At 41.7% G+C, this 14,924-nt stretch overlaps 1 protein-coding gene across 1 annotated transcript; it reads left to right on the top strand.

Moving 5' to 3' along the window:
* Positions 1 to 2: 2 nt before the first annotated feature.
* Positions 3 to 13,866, top strand: pign (phosphatidylinositol glycan anchor biosynthesis, class N). Its single transcript, XM_084565726.1, has 29 exons — positions 3 to 354; positions 724 to 976; positions 1,127 to 1,248; positions 1,388 to 1,486; positions 1,586 to 1,692; positions 2,895 to 3,019; positions 3,153 to 3,283; positions 3,401 to 3,520; positions 3,610 to 3,650; positions 3,753 to 3,812; positions 4,022 to 4,114; positions 4,262 to 4,317; positions 4,773 to 4,851; positions 4,944 to 5,126; positions 5,242 to 5,381; positions 5,670 to 5,769; positions 5,924 to 6,016; positions 6,394 to 6,485; positions 8,909 to 9,014; positions 9,106 to 9,214; positions 9,311 to 9,413; positions 9,520 to 9,622; positions 10,521 to 10,607; positions 10,754 to 10,809; positions 11,182 to 11,257; positions 11,588 to 11,661; positions 12,703 to 12,745; positions 12,844 to 12,896; positions 12,981 to 13,866. The coding sequence occupies exons 2-29, from the start codon at positions 750 to 752 to the stop codon at positions 13,102 to 13,104; spliced, it is 2,802 nt and encodes a 933-aa protein (XP_084421852.1). The 5' UTR covers positions 3 to 354; positions 724 to 749; the 3' UTR covers positions 13,105 to 13,866.
* The last annotated feature ends 1,058 nt before the right edge of the window (positions 13,867 to 14,924 follow it).

Genomic DNA, 14,924 nt, shown 5'->3' with positions numbered 1-14,924 from the left:
TATAACTGGAGTTTAACTACACTACCCAGAATGCACGCGCATGCTACACACGTCAAACGTCAACGTCGAAGCAACAACAAGGAAGTGAATGCCCATGGTGCCTGAATTTCTTGTAGTAATCTTCTTAGAGACAAGGACAGTTGGTTTTGTAAAAGTGCGCACTTCAAGATTACGCTGATCTCGTCTCGAACAACAGAGCCTTACTCTGCCGGCGTCTCTGGATATGTAATTGGTCATGTACAAAGGTAAAGCTGGAGCTAAATCAGTGTGTCTAACAGGTGAATGGATGGTATGAGAGATAGCAGCAGATAGTTCCGATCACCCATTCATTCCTCAAGGTGACGTTACGTGCAGGTAAGACTTCTTGCATGCCTTTAAAATGTACTAAATTTCTATTGAGTTTGCAATCACGCTGACTGCCAGTCAGCTACAACTTCATGTACCATTAAAATGTACCGAATTAATATTATTTTTGCACACTGGCTAATAGCATATGGTGTACAAAGGATTAAACCTGCTCTTAAGCAGTCTTTACTCGTGAGATACTCTGGATTAACCTGGCTGTGTTATTCTGAAACTTTATACTGTACTGTATTTTACCTTCTTATAAACATATATACATATAAACATATAAACAGACTGTATAATGTTCAAAATAGTTATTTTTTATTCTCGTTCCCAGTTTCTTTCACCACTAAACAAATCAAATCTTCCCCTCTCTAGCTCAAGTAACCCCACAGTTGTTCAAAATGAGGATGATCACCTTCTTCCTGGTTGGGCTGACAGTCCATGTGGTCTTCTTCCTGTCCATCTTTGACATCTACTTCACTTCTCCCCTGGTCCATGGCATGACACCTCAGTCCACACCGCTGGCTCCCCCTGCCTCCAGACTGGTGTTAGTGGTGGCCGATGGCCTCAGAGCAGACAGTCTCTATACCCTGCTCCCCAACGGCACATCCAGGACCCCATACCTAAGGTTAGGAAATTATAGATATATATATCTATGTGTGTGTGTGTGTGTGTGTGTGTGTGAGTGAGTACTGCATGTGTTTTCAATCATTTTTAACTAGGCAGAGTCTTTTCTCTCGTTGATAATAATTGTTTGAATGCTGTTTCCCAATATCAGGAGTATGATAGAGGACGCTGGTACTTGGGGTGTGTCACACACGCGAGTGCCTACTGAGTCTCGGCCCGGTCATGTTGCACTCATCGCTGGCTTCTATGAGGATGTTAGTGCAGTTGCTAAAGGTAAGCTCATGTAGTGTGTTTTAAATACAGAAAAGGCTACTCAGCGTTCACTGATGGTTGCACACTATCTTTGTGTCTGCGTGCTATCCCAGTGCCGTCTCTGTGACTGCAGGTTACCTTTTGTTGTGCATGTTTTCAGGCTGGAAGGAGAATCCCGTGGAGTTCGACTCAGTGTTTAATGAGAGCAGACACACCTGGTGCTGGGGCAGCCCTGATATCCTGCCTATGTTTGCCAAAGGTACACAAGTGCGCCCACACACTCACCAATCTTCTTTCACCACCAAATGAATGAAATATTTGCTGTAATAAATCCAATTTCCGCCTTTGATTCATCCAGGTGCCAGTGGAGATCATGTTTATACCCACACATACCCAGCAGAGGAGGAGGACTTCGCCTCCACAGATGCCTCCAGGCTGGACAGCTGGGTGTTCACTCAAGTCAAAGTACTAATAATAATAATAAGATAATAATAATAAGATAACAAGAATATGCTGATACTAACCATCTAGCTTTTACTATAACTAAGCCACCATTTGCATGTGTGTACAGCACGTATTGTATATATGTCATGTTTAAATTATTTGAGGACAAATTCTTGTGAATTAAAATACACTGCCTGGCCAAAAAAAAGTCACCACAATATATTGTTGGAAAGTAAAAATCCATTGATGGAATAACCTGGTCATTCAGTATATTCGGGTAGTCAGCTGACCTCATTCTTTGGGCACACATTGTTGCTGAACCTAGGCCTGACCAACTGCAGCAACCCCAGATCATAGCACTGCCCCCACAGGCTTGTACAGTAGACACTAGGCATGATGGGTGCATTACTTCATCTGCCTCTCTTCTTACCCTGATGCCCCCATCACTCTGCAGCAGGGTAAATCTGGACTCATCAGACCACATGACCTTCTTCCACTGCTCCAGAGTCCAATCTTTATGCTCCCTAGTAAACTGAGGCCTTTTTTTCTGGTTAGCCTCACTGATTAGTGGTTTTCTTAATGCTACACAGCTGTTCAGTCCCAGTCCCTTGAGTTCCCTTCACATTGTACGTGTAGAAATGCTCCTACTTTCACTATTAAACATAGCCCGAGTTCTGCTGTTGTTTTTCTTCAATTTGATTTCACCAAACATTTAAGTGATTGCTGATCACGATCAATCAGGATTTTTTTCCGACCACATTTCTTCCTGGAAGACAATGGTCCCCCACTATCCTTCCAGTTTTTAAATAATACGTTCGACAGTTCTTAACCCAATTTCAGTAGTTTCTGCAATCTCCATAGATGTTTTTTCTGCTTAATGCATGCCAATGATTTGACCCTTCTTAAACAGACTAACATCTTTCCCACGACCACAGGATGTGTCTTTCAACATGGTTGTTTAAGAAATGAGATGCTACTCATTGCATGAGTTAGGGTTACAAAATTGGTTGCCAACTGAAAGATAATCACCCACGCAGTAATTATCCAATAGGAGGCTTGTACTTATTTGCTTAGTTAAATCCAGGTGGACTTGGAGTCACCTAAATAGCTTATAGAATGACTGCAACAAGCTTTACTGGAAAATAAAGGCTCAGTGTAAAATACCACCAGATTCCGACACCGATCATTTGATTAACAAATTCAATGTTTAATCTTCTCTACAGTCTTTCTTTCGGTCAGCAAAGTCAAACTCCACCCTGAAGGCCAGTCTGCTCGAGGATAAGAATATCTTCTTCCTGCACCTGCTGGGCATTGACACTAACGGACATGCTCACAGGCCAATGTCACAGTGAGTATAATAGGTTACCTTCTATTTGAATCGCTTCATGTTTTTCTTTCGGTATTCATTTCGATTTCATCGTGTAGTCTTCAGTCACATTAACAGATTATTTTAATGTAATACTTTGTTTGTTTTTGTGCAGGGAATACCTAGAGAATATTGCTCTAGTAGATGCGGGCGTAGCTGAAATCGTGTCTGTAATAGAGGCTTTCTTTGGTCATGATGGCCGGACAGCCTATGTGTTTACCTCTGATCATGGCATGACAAACTGGGGTACGACTCTTGTTTACATATACTGTTTAATAGCGTTGGCTGTCTCTTAGTTAAAAATTAAACAAAGTATCAAATGCACTTTTCTATTTTGTCACATTTGTGTGCCTGTGCCTCCAGGTTCCCACGGTGCAGGCCATCCATCTGAGACACTCACCCCTTTAGTAGCGTGGGGAGCTGGGGTTCATAATGCCCGGAGAGTCACAGAACCCCAGCCGTACAATGACGGGTATCTAAAAGGTACTCTTAAAGATTTTAGCTTCGGATTCTTCTCCACTGTTATATCAAGTCTACATTGCGGTCCTTATTTTTCTAACTATTTCTTTCAGATTGGAATTTGGAGCACTTTCGTAGAGTCGACGTCAATCAGGTAAGGATATAACAGCAGCGGCGCCTTTTAATGAAGTCACTTGTTATCAGTTAGCAGGATCAAGAAGTAGATATTTAAATTTTTCTGTTGTTCTATCTGCAGGCTGACATTGCTCCACTCATGGCTTCTCTCATTGGTGTGCCCATTCCTGTTAACTCCGTTGTAAGTTTAACGACAAAATTAATATTCTACTTCTTTTCACGTTATAAACTAGCCATTCAGTGCAGAGCTGCCTAAATTAATTTTGCAAGTCCTCTTCTGTGGTTGCATAACTTCAGTCAGATAATGGTAATTTGGTGTTGGGAACGTTTTGTAAGTGTCGCAATCCAACTGTTACGGCTTTTTGACAATCTTTGTTTGCGTCTCTTCAGGGTGTGTTACCGCTTCTCTACCTGAACAACAGCGACCAGTTCAAGGCAGAGAGCATGTACACCAATGCCATTCAAGTGCTGGAGCAGTTCAAGGTATGACAGCGATGCTTCTCTACTCAAGTCTATCACACTTATTAGCATATGTGGGAAACGTCAATGGCTTCGTACACTATGTCATTTATAACATTTGATATAGTAATTAACTGAAGTGACTGAGCTAGATATATGTTTTTGTTCTAGATGAAAATGAGCCAGAAAAAGGAGACGACCTTGTCTTTTCTCTTCACCCCGTACCAGTAAGTACAATGAGCTAATGGATGACTTTTACTAGCAGCAAGAGAGTTTAGTTTTTAGTGAGTTTAGAGAAGTCTCTTCTAACAATCTAAACAACGGTTGAGCTGCACTGTTTAGATTAACATAAGCAGTTGTATAAATGTGAAGGGGAAGTACATCGATCAGGCCTAATATTGTGTAGGTCTGCCTTGTGCCTCCAAAACTGTTTTGACTCATCACAGAACGGACATAGGCCTTCTGAGGGTGCCCTGTGGTGTCTGGAAACAGGATGTTGTTAGTGGGGGGCCTTTGGGTCCTCTGAGTTGAGGGAAAGGGCCTCTGTGGATCAGGCTTTGCTAATCTCCTGTCAGTGGTCATAATGTTATGCCTTATCGGTGTATGTTCCCTTTACCTAGTCAAATATATTCAAGACCATATTTAAATTCAATTTTACACACTCCATACATTTTTTTCCCAGACTATTGACTGAGTCAAAACAAGCAGAGTTCACCCGCAAAGCCAGAATACTGATTCAGCTGGAGAAGTACGAGGATGCGGTGAGTATCAGGCAAAAGACTGTCTACAGCTTATATGCAAACTAACTGCTGCACAAGCATCCTGTTTAATTTCCCCTGTTCTCTCTTGTCAGATCTCTCTGCTTCGGTCTCTAATATCTCTCTCTCTGGAGGGCCTGGTCTACTACCACACATACGACAGGTTCTTCCTGGGCTGCAGCGTGGTGCTGGGATTTGTGGGCTGGACCTCATACGTTGTCTTAGTCATACTGAAGACTCACGCCAGCCTCAACAGGCACCCTAATCTCACTAAACAGGTTAGGATTAACAATAGTGCGCAATCCCTGTTTTCTTTGCCCCTTCAGATTGCGTCCACTTAAACAAGTCCACGAAACCTGATTGTCTCGTTAAGCTGCTCTTCTGTGTGCGCAGGTTTCCAGCCATAACTTGGCGAGGTTTTGTACGTGTGTGGCGGTGGTGATCACTGTGTTCCTGCTTATCCAAAGGAGCCCCATTACCTACTACATCTACTGCCTGCTGCCTGTCCCTGTATGGTACTCTGTTCTTAAAGAGTAAGTAATAACAACAATTAAATAAATATAAAGTAAACTGTGTATCTGCACACTTACTTTATATTACTCTATTTAAGCAAATGTGTATATTAACATTAATGCCGTTCACAGACGTACAAAGAGATCCTACACTTCTATTCCTATTTCTTGTAGATTTGTTCATATCTAAATCTTGTATTTTATTTTGCCTGTACATTAGACACCTTTTTGTGGTGTTGTGTCCATTCATGTTTCTCCTCTGTAACTGGGGAAATTAAGAAAAATTTTCTCCTGATTGATCCATTTTAGGTCTGGAACTTTAACAGATTTGATCCGGTCAGCCCCCTCTCTGCCCCTGTGGAAATGTTTTGGCTATTTTGTGCTGGTGGCATTTGGAATCGAGCTCTTGGTAGGTGTCTTCCAATGTCTTCTGTCTTTTAAAAGCCATGTTTCCGCTTCAGTACAATGAAAGACTGACCTCCACATGCACGCACATAAACTCCTCACCAGTGTACACTGTGACTCTGTCTCTTGGGACGACTGCGTGTCTTTGCTGCCCCCAGGTGGTGAGTTTCTTCCATCGCGCCATGCTGACCGTGGGCCTGGCTGCCCTCTCTGTCTGGCCCTTCCTGTCGGGCCTCTTTGGCAAGGCCAAGGTAAGTACATCACAGGTCGGGATTCCTGACGTCACATTCCACCAGGAAAAGTCATGCTATGTTGCCAAACCTTTTTGACTATGGAAAACAGTGTGCATCCAGGAAGTTTATTGACAATTGTTTCCAAGAAAGGAAATATAAACATTACTGTCATTTTCATAAGATTTCTTTAAAAAAAAAAAAAGTCCTTTGATCAACGATCACAGCTGCCGTCAGCCATTCCACTTATATTTTCATAACCAAATCTTGATGACATATACATTTTATGCTCTGGCATCCCTTGCACTGAGAATCGTATTATTTATCTTTGTTTTATTGAATCACAACATCAAATGCATAGTATGTCGAACTACATCAACTAATTGTCGTCTATTCAGCTGCGTTCATTGAGCTGGTTTCTGGGCTGTCTGTGCTTAGCTGCTTTCCCCCTGATGCCTGTTGTGGGTAGAGAGCCTAACATACATCTGGTGTGAGTATTTCCTCTTTCACCTTATATTTATCAGAATTTTCACCACAATGTCCTATCGAGGTTAAACGCAAGAGCAAGATTTGGGTCAGGTTTTACAAGGGAGTTTTTATTTTACTTAACTTAACTTGTTGAAAAGCCTCCTGATACTATTTACTCCCAAAACAGGTAAGAAATTTAATTAATGTGAGAATTAGAGACAGAGAATCTCTTTTAATTAGCTCAACATACAGTAACAGTTAAAACTCTGGACGCACCTTCTCATTAGTTTTTTTTTTTTTTTTTTCGTTTTTATTGTTTTCTACAAAACTATGGATAAGCACATTGGAAGTATGTAGTGAACTAAAATGTGTTAAATACACCAATCAGCCACAACATTAAAACCACTGACAAGTGAAGTAAATAACATTGACCATCTTGTGACAATACAATGTTCTGCTGGGAAACTTTTGGACCTGGCATTCGCATGGATTAATTTCTGATTTCTGATTAAGGTCTCTCGGCCAAGTATACTTGTGTATACAAGGAATTTGGTCTCTGCATTTATCCCATCCGTGAATTAGTGAACACACAAAGCACACAGTGAGGTGAAGCACACACTAACCCGGAGCAGTGAGCTGCTACAGCGGCACTCGGGGAGCAGTGAGTGCCTTGCTCAAGGGCACTTCAGCCGCTTTCTACCAGTCGGGTTCGAACCGGCAACCCTCCGGTCACAAGCCCAAAGCGCTAACCAGTAGGCCACGGCTGCCCTGTTGCTTAGACATGTACCCACCTAGACCAGACCAGGCAGCCCCACTCCATAGCAATGCCACTCCTTGATGGCAGCAGCCATCCCCAGCAGGATGCAGCCTGACACAGACGCACACAAAAACGGTTTAGGAACAAGTTAAAAAAAAACATGAAGAACAGCACAAGGTGTTGACCTGGCCTCCAAATTCACTAGATCCCAAACTGATCAAGTATCTGTGGGATGATCTACAGAGGCCCCTCCCATCAACCCATAGCATCCAAAGGCCCCCACTAACAACATGTGTTTGCCAGACACCACAGGACACCCTCAGAAGACCCATGTCCATTCTCTGATGAGTCACAACTGTTTCGGAGGCACAAGGGAGATCTACACAATATTAGGAAGGTGGTCATAATGTTATGCCTGATCGCTGTAAACCTGAGCATGTTTTATATTTTTTTTTATTCTCCAAACTAGCCACCTAAAGAGTGAATTTGTGGAATTTCTTGCCTACTCTACCTATTGAACCACGGCCTTGTTGTGTTGTAGAGAGGTAGGGTTGATACACAGTGACTAATCTTATTCAACCGCTGTTCTCCTCCATATTATGGCAACAACCGCTCCACTAAGTAAAGAGAGACAATAGTCCATCATTACTTTAAAACATGAAGGTCAGTCAGTCTGGAACATTTCAAGAAACTGAATGTACCCTCAAGTGCAGTCACAAAAACTGTCAAGCGATATGATGACATTTCCCCTAAATAGGAACAGAAAAAGACCAAGAGCAGCTTTTGAAACAAACTAACCACGGACTCAGATTAGAGCCAGATAATTGAGGTCAAGTGGCAGACGCATCTCAACATGAGCTGTTCAGGAGAGACTGTATGAATCAGGCCTTCAAGGTCGAATTGCTTAAAAGAAGCATCTACAGAGGAAGAACAACAAGAAGACGAGAATTGCTTGGGCCAAGACACACAAGGAATGGACGTTAAACCAGTAGATTTCTGTACTCAGGTCTGATGTCTTTGTGAAAAAAGGTGAGAGGATGGTTTCCATTTGTGGTTACCAACTTGAAGCACGAAGGAGGAGGTGTGAAGATGTTAGCGTGCTTTGGTCACAACAGCAACTGGTGACTTATTCAAAATGCAAGGCACACCCAAGCAGCACGGCGACCACAGCGTTCTCAGCAGCGACGTGCTATCTCATCTGGTTTGCTCTCTTGTTGGGACCATCATTTGTTTTGACAATGGGGCAATGAAACAAAACGCGCTTTCAGGCTATTTAAGGGCTGTCTGACCAAGAAGGGAAGTGACAGAGTGCTACATCACCTGTGACCCGGCCTCCACAATCACCTTACTTAACACCAGATGAGATGGTTTGCGATTAGTTCGACCGCAGAGTGAAGGCAAGGCAGTACTCAACACTTCTGGAAACTCCTTCAGGACAGTTGGGAAACTATTCCAGGTGACTACATCATGATGATGACCAAGCAAAAGAGGGCTACTTTGATGAATTCAGGTTTATTTAACACTTTTCTGTTCACTACACAATTCCATGTGTGTTCCTCCTTGTAGTATTTATCTAGAATGTAGAAAATAATGTGTCTCCAGATTTCTGACTGGTGTTGTATGTGTGCAACATTAAACTGCATGCCTTTCTGTAAAAGTATAGTCATGCCTGCCGTGTGTTTGCTTAGTACCTGTGCAGGTCTTCTCACGCTCTTCACTTCAGCCTGTTACCTCTGGTCATCACGGCACAGGACGCCACTACACCCCAGTGACAGACAGCAGTTTGTATTTCAGGTAACTATGGTTCCTATCTTGTCACGCGTGTGGGCGTGGAGGTGTCACCGCATTTGCTGGAAAATTATTCATCACCTGTCAAAACCAACAGATGCTCCACGTTGCCGTTTCCGCGTATGTGCCATCCCTCACGCACTCCAGCCTGCAACAGAAACAGGGCCTGCCGCTTCTTAATCAGATCATCAGCTGGAGCACATTAGGTAGGAGAGCACAGGATACTGACATTCACCCCAACCAACCTGGTATGGTTGAGCAGATATTTAAAATATGCTCTCCCGCCTCTTATCCTTTCTCAGCATCTTCTATGTTGGTTCCTTTGCTGAGCTCAACACGCCTTTTCCATCGACTCCTCAGCATATCCCTGTCTCTCACGTGCACATACTTGCTGCTCAGCACCGGGTAAGACGAGGCATACCATACCAGTGCTTCAAACTATGTCTCGTGTAGAGGTTCGCAAAGCTACAAAAATAACGATCTAATGGCTCTCCCGTCTTCTCCCGCCCAGGTCGGAGGCCTTGTTCCCACCTGTGTTATCTTGGTTAATGTTCGTGTGGATCAACATTGAACAGGAAGCCTCGCTCGCTCAAGGTGTCTCTGGCAGGCAAGAGGTAGAGGCACTAAGTGAAATTATTCGAAACTTGTACTGGTAGAGCGGTGTAGGTTAAACATTTGTGTCGTGTACAGTTTAGGTCAGATCTATTTGCATACAGATAGGCTGCCCTTTTTTACAAATTAATGGAAAACTGCCACAGTGAGTGATCTGTGTTAGTCAGAGTTCTCAGCTGTATCAAACAGGATCACTCAAACGCCAAGCTATATATCCTATTTTATTAGTATAGGCATACACCGATCAGGCATAACATTATGACCCATTATGTCCTAATATTGTGTAGGTCTCCCTTGCACCTCCAAAACAGTTGTGACTCATCAGAGAATGGACATGGGCCTTCTGAGGGTGTCCTGTGGTGTCTGGCAGTAGAATATTGTTAGTGGGGGGCCTTTGGGTCCTATGGGTTGAGGGGAGGGGCCTCTGTGGATCATCCCACAGATACTTGATCAGTTTGGGATCGAGTGAATTTGGAGGCCAGGTGTCAGGCTGCATCCTGCTGGGGATGGCTGGGGTGGGGGGGCCTTGTCTGGTCTAGGTGGGTGGTACATGTCTAAGTAACATCCACACGAATGCCAGGTCCAAAAGTTTCCCAGCAGAACACTGAATTGACACAAAATGGTCAATGTTATTCACTTCTCCTGTTAGTGGTTTTAATGTTGTGGCTGATCGGTGTACATTTCTGGTGTTATCTATCCACTCATTAAAATGCCGAAGTAAGAAGAGAACCTCATCTCATGATAAAATAATTTATTACTTGGGTTAACACAAAGCATACGTACACAAAGTCTGACTGATCTCTATGGGGTGTTTCTGTGTGTGTGTGTGCGTGTGTGCGTGTGTGCGTGTGTGCGTGTGAATGGATGTACGGTCACACCTGTGTGTGTCTTTTCTTCCAGCTGTCCACTATAGATTTCTCCGCAAACATCGACATCACCAAGATCCGACAGCTGAAACTGGATGACATCAGAAGATCGTACTTTTTCGTATCCCTTGCACCACTGCCTCAGATTGTCTAAAAGTGGGGACAGAATAAGGATTAGTTGCTCGGGCCAAACCTTACGCAATAAGATGGAACGATAAAGGTTTCAACAAAGCTTCAGGTTTTTTCCTTGACTGTCTTTTCCTTCAGGTATTTTTTATAATAACAGCCTTTTTTGGCACTGGAAATATAGCCTCCATTAACAGGTATGTACATTTCTCTGTCTACATACAGTACGTGAGTGGTGAGCAGTATGAAATTAAGTTTGGACTGTAAATTCCAGAGCATGTCCGGTGCCACTCTTGATGTGTGATGTTGTTATTTTAATTTTAATGTGTCATTTTGATACAGGAAATACAGAACTGACTGGCATGATATTTTTTTGGATAAGCTGGTTTCATGCGTATTGTGTGTAATTTATTGGTTGCTTACATTCAGGCTCAAAATGGCAGCGTGTACTCTAAGTCTCTTGAACATCGTCAAAAAGTTAAAGCAGTATCGCCCCTCCGAAAAACCGATGTGCTTTCAAAGATTCTGGTCCGCACCAACTTCCTCTTCTTCTCTCTCCTCTCGTCTAGTTTTGACCCGGCTTCTGTTTATTGTTTCCTCACTGTCTTCAACCCTTTCATCATGGGAGGCCTCATGATGTGGAAGGTGCTGCACTTTGACACACTTTCTTTTTAAGATAAATGGTCTGTGTCTTAGAAGGGGAAGTAGTCTTGCACACAGGGGCTATATATACATAAGACACACATATGCTACTGTTTTTCTGGTAAAAATGCTGCAAATATGTTTCAACTTGGCTGACGCTCTGCAGCCACGACTTTGCACGCTGTTGTTGGCCTTTTTGAGAACTTTTTAGGCACACATACATTTGTATCTCATTTATCACAGCCGATGCATGATTTCTAATCAGTGTTAGGTTGAGTTTTCTCAATTATTGTTTTTTTTAGACATCTCACAGTTTCCTAAATTCTCTTCCAGGTTATAATTCCATTTATCATAGTTATGTGCACATTTGAGACCATTCAAGTTGCAACACAGCTCTCATCAAGAAGGTAAGCCTTTAAAAATCTGATACTAGAGCAAATATTGGCTCACATGCTGTGTTTAATATTCTACTAACAGATGATCAGATCCACACCTCTTAAGCCGACTGAATATTCTTCATATCAGGCCGCTCTGGTCCGACTGAGGTGGTTACATGAGGCATTTTTGCTCTGACTGGCCTATTATTACGTTTATTAGCAAAATACTCGTGTCTGTGTAAATATAGCCTTTGAGGGATGGCATCAACCTTTTGATAATTCATTAAATAGCACAAACATTTTAGTGCCTGGTTGTCATGTACACCGATCAGCCACAACATTAAAAAGTAAATAACACTGACCATCTTGTGACAATTCAGCGTTCTGCTGGGAAACTTTTGGACCTGGCATTCATGTGGATGTTACTTAGACATGTAGCACCCACCTAGACCAGACCAGGCACCCCCACCTCATAGCAATGACACTCCTTGATGGCAGCAGGATGCACACACACACAGTTTAGAAACGACTAAAAAAAAAATAAATAAATAAAAAAACGTGAAAAATAGTTCTCGCTATTTGCATGTTTTCCACTACTGGGGTAAACCTCAGGTGAGAAGTTTCCTGGAGTGAAACAAACTAGTGTTTAAAAGATGAATGGCATTCATGCGGACCGTGCTGTTGAAAACATGTGTCATCCTTTTCTGTTTTGTGACTTTACTGGTAATGTGTCAATAAAGTTGTGAAAAATAAACTTCTTCTTTTTTGGCATAGTTCACTGTTCCACAACAGGATTGCCTTATTTGGGCACAAGATAAAAGCAGAAGTTATATTCTATAGTGATGTAAATAGTTAAGTTGGAATGTTCAATCAAAAGGACTTCTGCTGGTTATCGTATATGCAAAAGTACCGACCGGTCAGATAAAGCTATGAATCATTACAAAACAAACAATGTTATCACAATATAAGAAAAATTCAAATTACAATTGCATGATCTTGTTGCAGATGTCAGTTCCATGATTGTAATGTTTTCATTCGCTTACTGTTTTGTTTCTTATTCTTGTTTTCCAGTTTGTTCCTCATCGTCCTGGTTATCTCTGACCTGATGGCTCTGGTAAGGCATCTCCTGTCAGTCATAAAGGTTATGGTTTAATATTTTCCACTTTTCCCTTAAGGAAACAAGAATTTTTAACACACTCTTCCTCCCCACAGCATTTTTTCTTCTTGGTGCAGGACTATGGCAGCTGGTTGGACATCGGAACAAGGTACATTAACTGTTGTTAATGGTGTCTGTGCTTTCTTTATGCACATATAAACTATAAAATGTTTTTTTTTTTTGTCTGTTTCAGCATCAGCCACTATGTGATAGTGATGTCAATGACCATCTTCTTGATGTTGCTCAGTGTTGTCACGCACATTCTCACCTCACAACGGCTCATCCTGTGGAGGAGACTCAAAATGCACTTCCCCTAAATAGCCATCTGTTAGCATGTGTACCCACAGGCTGACTCAAGGAAATACTATTTATTTAAGGTTTTTAAGACTAGTTTAGTAGCTATTTAGTTTTAATACACTACCGTTTGTATATCACTGTAGGTGCTATGCCATACTTCTGAAATGATGTTTTACAGAGAGACCTAAGACTTTTTCACAGTACCGTTTGTCCTGTGTTTGGTACGAGCGCATTACTATTGCATTAATCATTGATGAATTTGTCTTAGTCTACTTGAATATTTGACTGTGAATTGAGCCTTTGCCAAGGGTGCTGTTTATGATCTACCAAAGAAGGATAACACGATTTCCTGTAACATTCAGAAGAAAAAGGGATGTTGTCTTAACTTATTGTAAACTGACATGTACCAACAAACCCAAGGGGGAGGAATGGAAACATGTGTCTAACAATTACACCAGTGTCCGTTAATAAAGATGAACAAATAAACTGATCTGTCACATGGAAAAAGTGAGTGCACGTCTACATGTATCCCACCTTCATATCTATAAAATAAGAAGCAGGCAGGTGAAACATATAATATTTAAACCTCAGACATCTAGGGTCTAGCGTTCTCTTTGCTGTTGCATCATTAGGCCACTACGTACCTCTCTAAGACTTTCAAGAAAAGATTGCATATGTTCATGTCTGACAAGCAATTTAAAAAGAGATGAACCAAAGACAGAGTTGTCTGCCAGTGCACAAACTGGTTCAGACCTGCAAAGCATGGCGGTGGAAGCATCGGTTTATTGAGTCTAATTTTGGCATCATAACAATGTGCGGAACTAAAATTTGGCCTTTCATCAGGCTAACGGACACAGCAAACCCAACAAGGAACGGCTCAAAAATACCACCATGGACTTGTGGACACTTGTGCAAAAGCAGTTATTTTGGCTTCTCTTGTCAAGGGTTAACTTACGCTGTCACACAGAGGAATGTTTCATCTCATTGATATTTTTCTAATAAAGGATTGCTATGATTTTCATAGGGAACACAATAAAACTCAACATTACTGTGAACAGTGAAGCTGGTAAATGTTTGTCTACTACTACTCTTATCTGAAACCCTTACTGTTTCCTTAAGACGGGTCTGTGGTCACGGTGATGGCAAGGGACTTTCCTCCACGTCTGTTTTGGAGTGTCTACTGCATACAGCAACAGATAACTTTTTTTTTATTTATTTTTTTTAATCTAGTTAGAAAAGTCATCATTAGCCAGACTTTCAGTGTGTGTAAATTTGACTTAGCGTTCATTGGAGATCAGCATGATCTGTCAACATCACGGCTAACATCACCACATCCTGATTCACTTCTTCTCTTTTGCATTAGTCAACACTTGTCTACATGCTGCAACACTCAAGTGATTGGAGTTGTGCTTGCACAGAGTACACACTAACTGGTTTTGGTTTGAGAATAATCATACACTTGATTATTTTAAAAAAAAAATATATATATATGTTTGGATTGATGTTAAAATACAGAGGCATTGATAGTTCATTTATTTGATAATGATCTCTTTCCTAGTTTGGTATTGGTCATATCATATCGTTAGAAACATGATGGATAATATGTGATGGCAAACCGCATACTGCATGGTCTGTTATTGGTCAACTGCACCAAACCAACTTGTTCTCGTTTCCTCTGGACAATGAATCAGCAACTAAATAAGTATATGTGAAGTACCACCTCACATTCTAGCTGTCTATTTCCATTGTATTTTATAGAATACAAGTTAAAGGGTGTATAACACACACACACACACAGACACACACACACACACACACACACACACACACATATATATAT

Source organism: Chelon labrosus (assembly GCF_963514085.1).
Source record: "Chelon labrosus genome assembly, chromosome: 18".
Lineage (NCBI taxonomy): Eukaryota > Metazoa > Chordata > Actinopteri > Mugiliformes > Mugilidae > Chelon > Chelon labrosus.
This window is presented reverse-complemented; position numbering and strand designations above follow the sequence as displayed.

Bases quoted from the DNA above. Each gene is read 5' to 3' on its own strand.
- pign (XM_084565726.1), top strand. From the start codon at position 750: ATGAGGATGATCACCTTCTTCCTGGTTGGGCTGACAGTCCATGTGGTC. The intron at 1,249-1,387 runs GTAAGCTCATGT...GCATGTTTTCAG, and splicing joins TGTTAGTGCAGTTGCTAAAG to GCTGGAAGGAGAATCCCGTG. The intron at 6,017-6,393 runs GTAAGTACATCA...TCGTCTATTCAG, and splicing joins GCCTCTTTGGCAAGGCCAAG to CTGCGTTCATTGAGCTGGTT.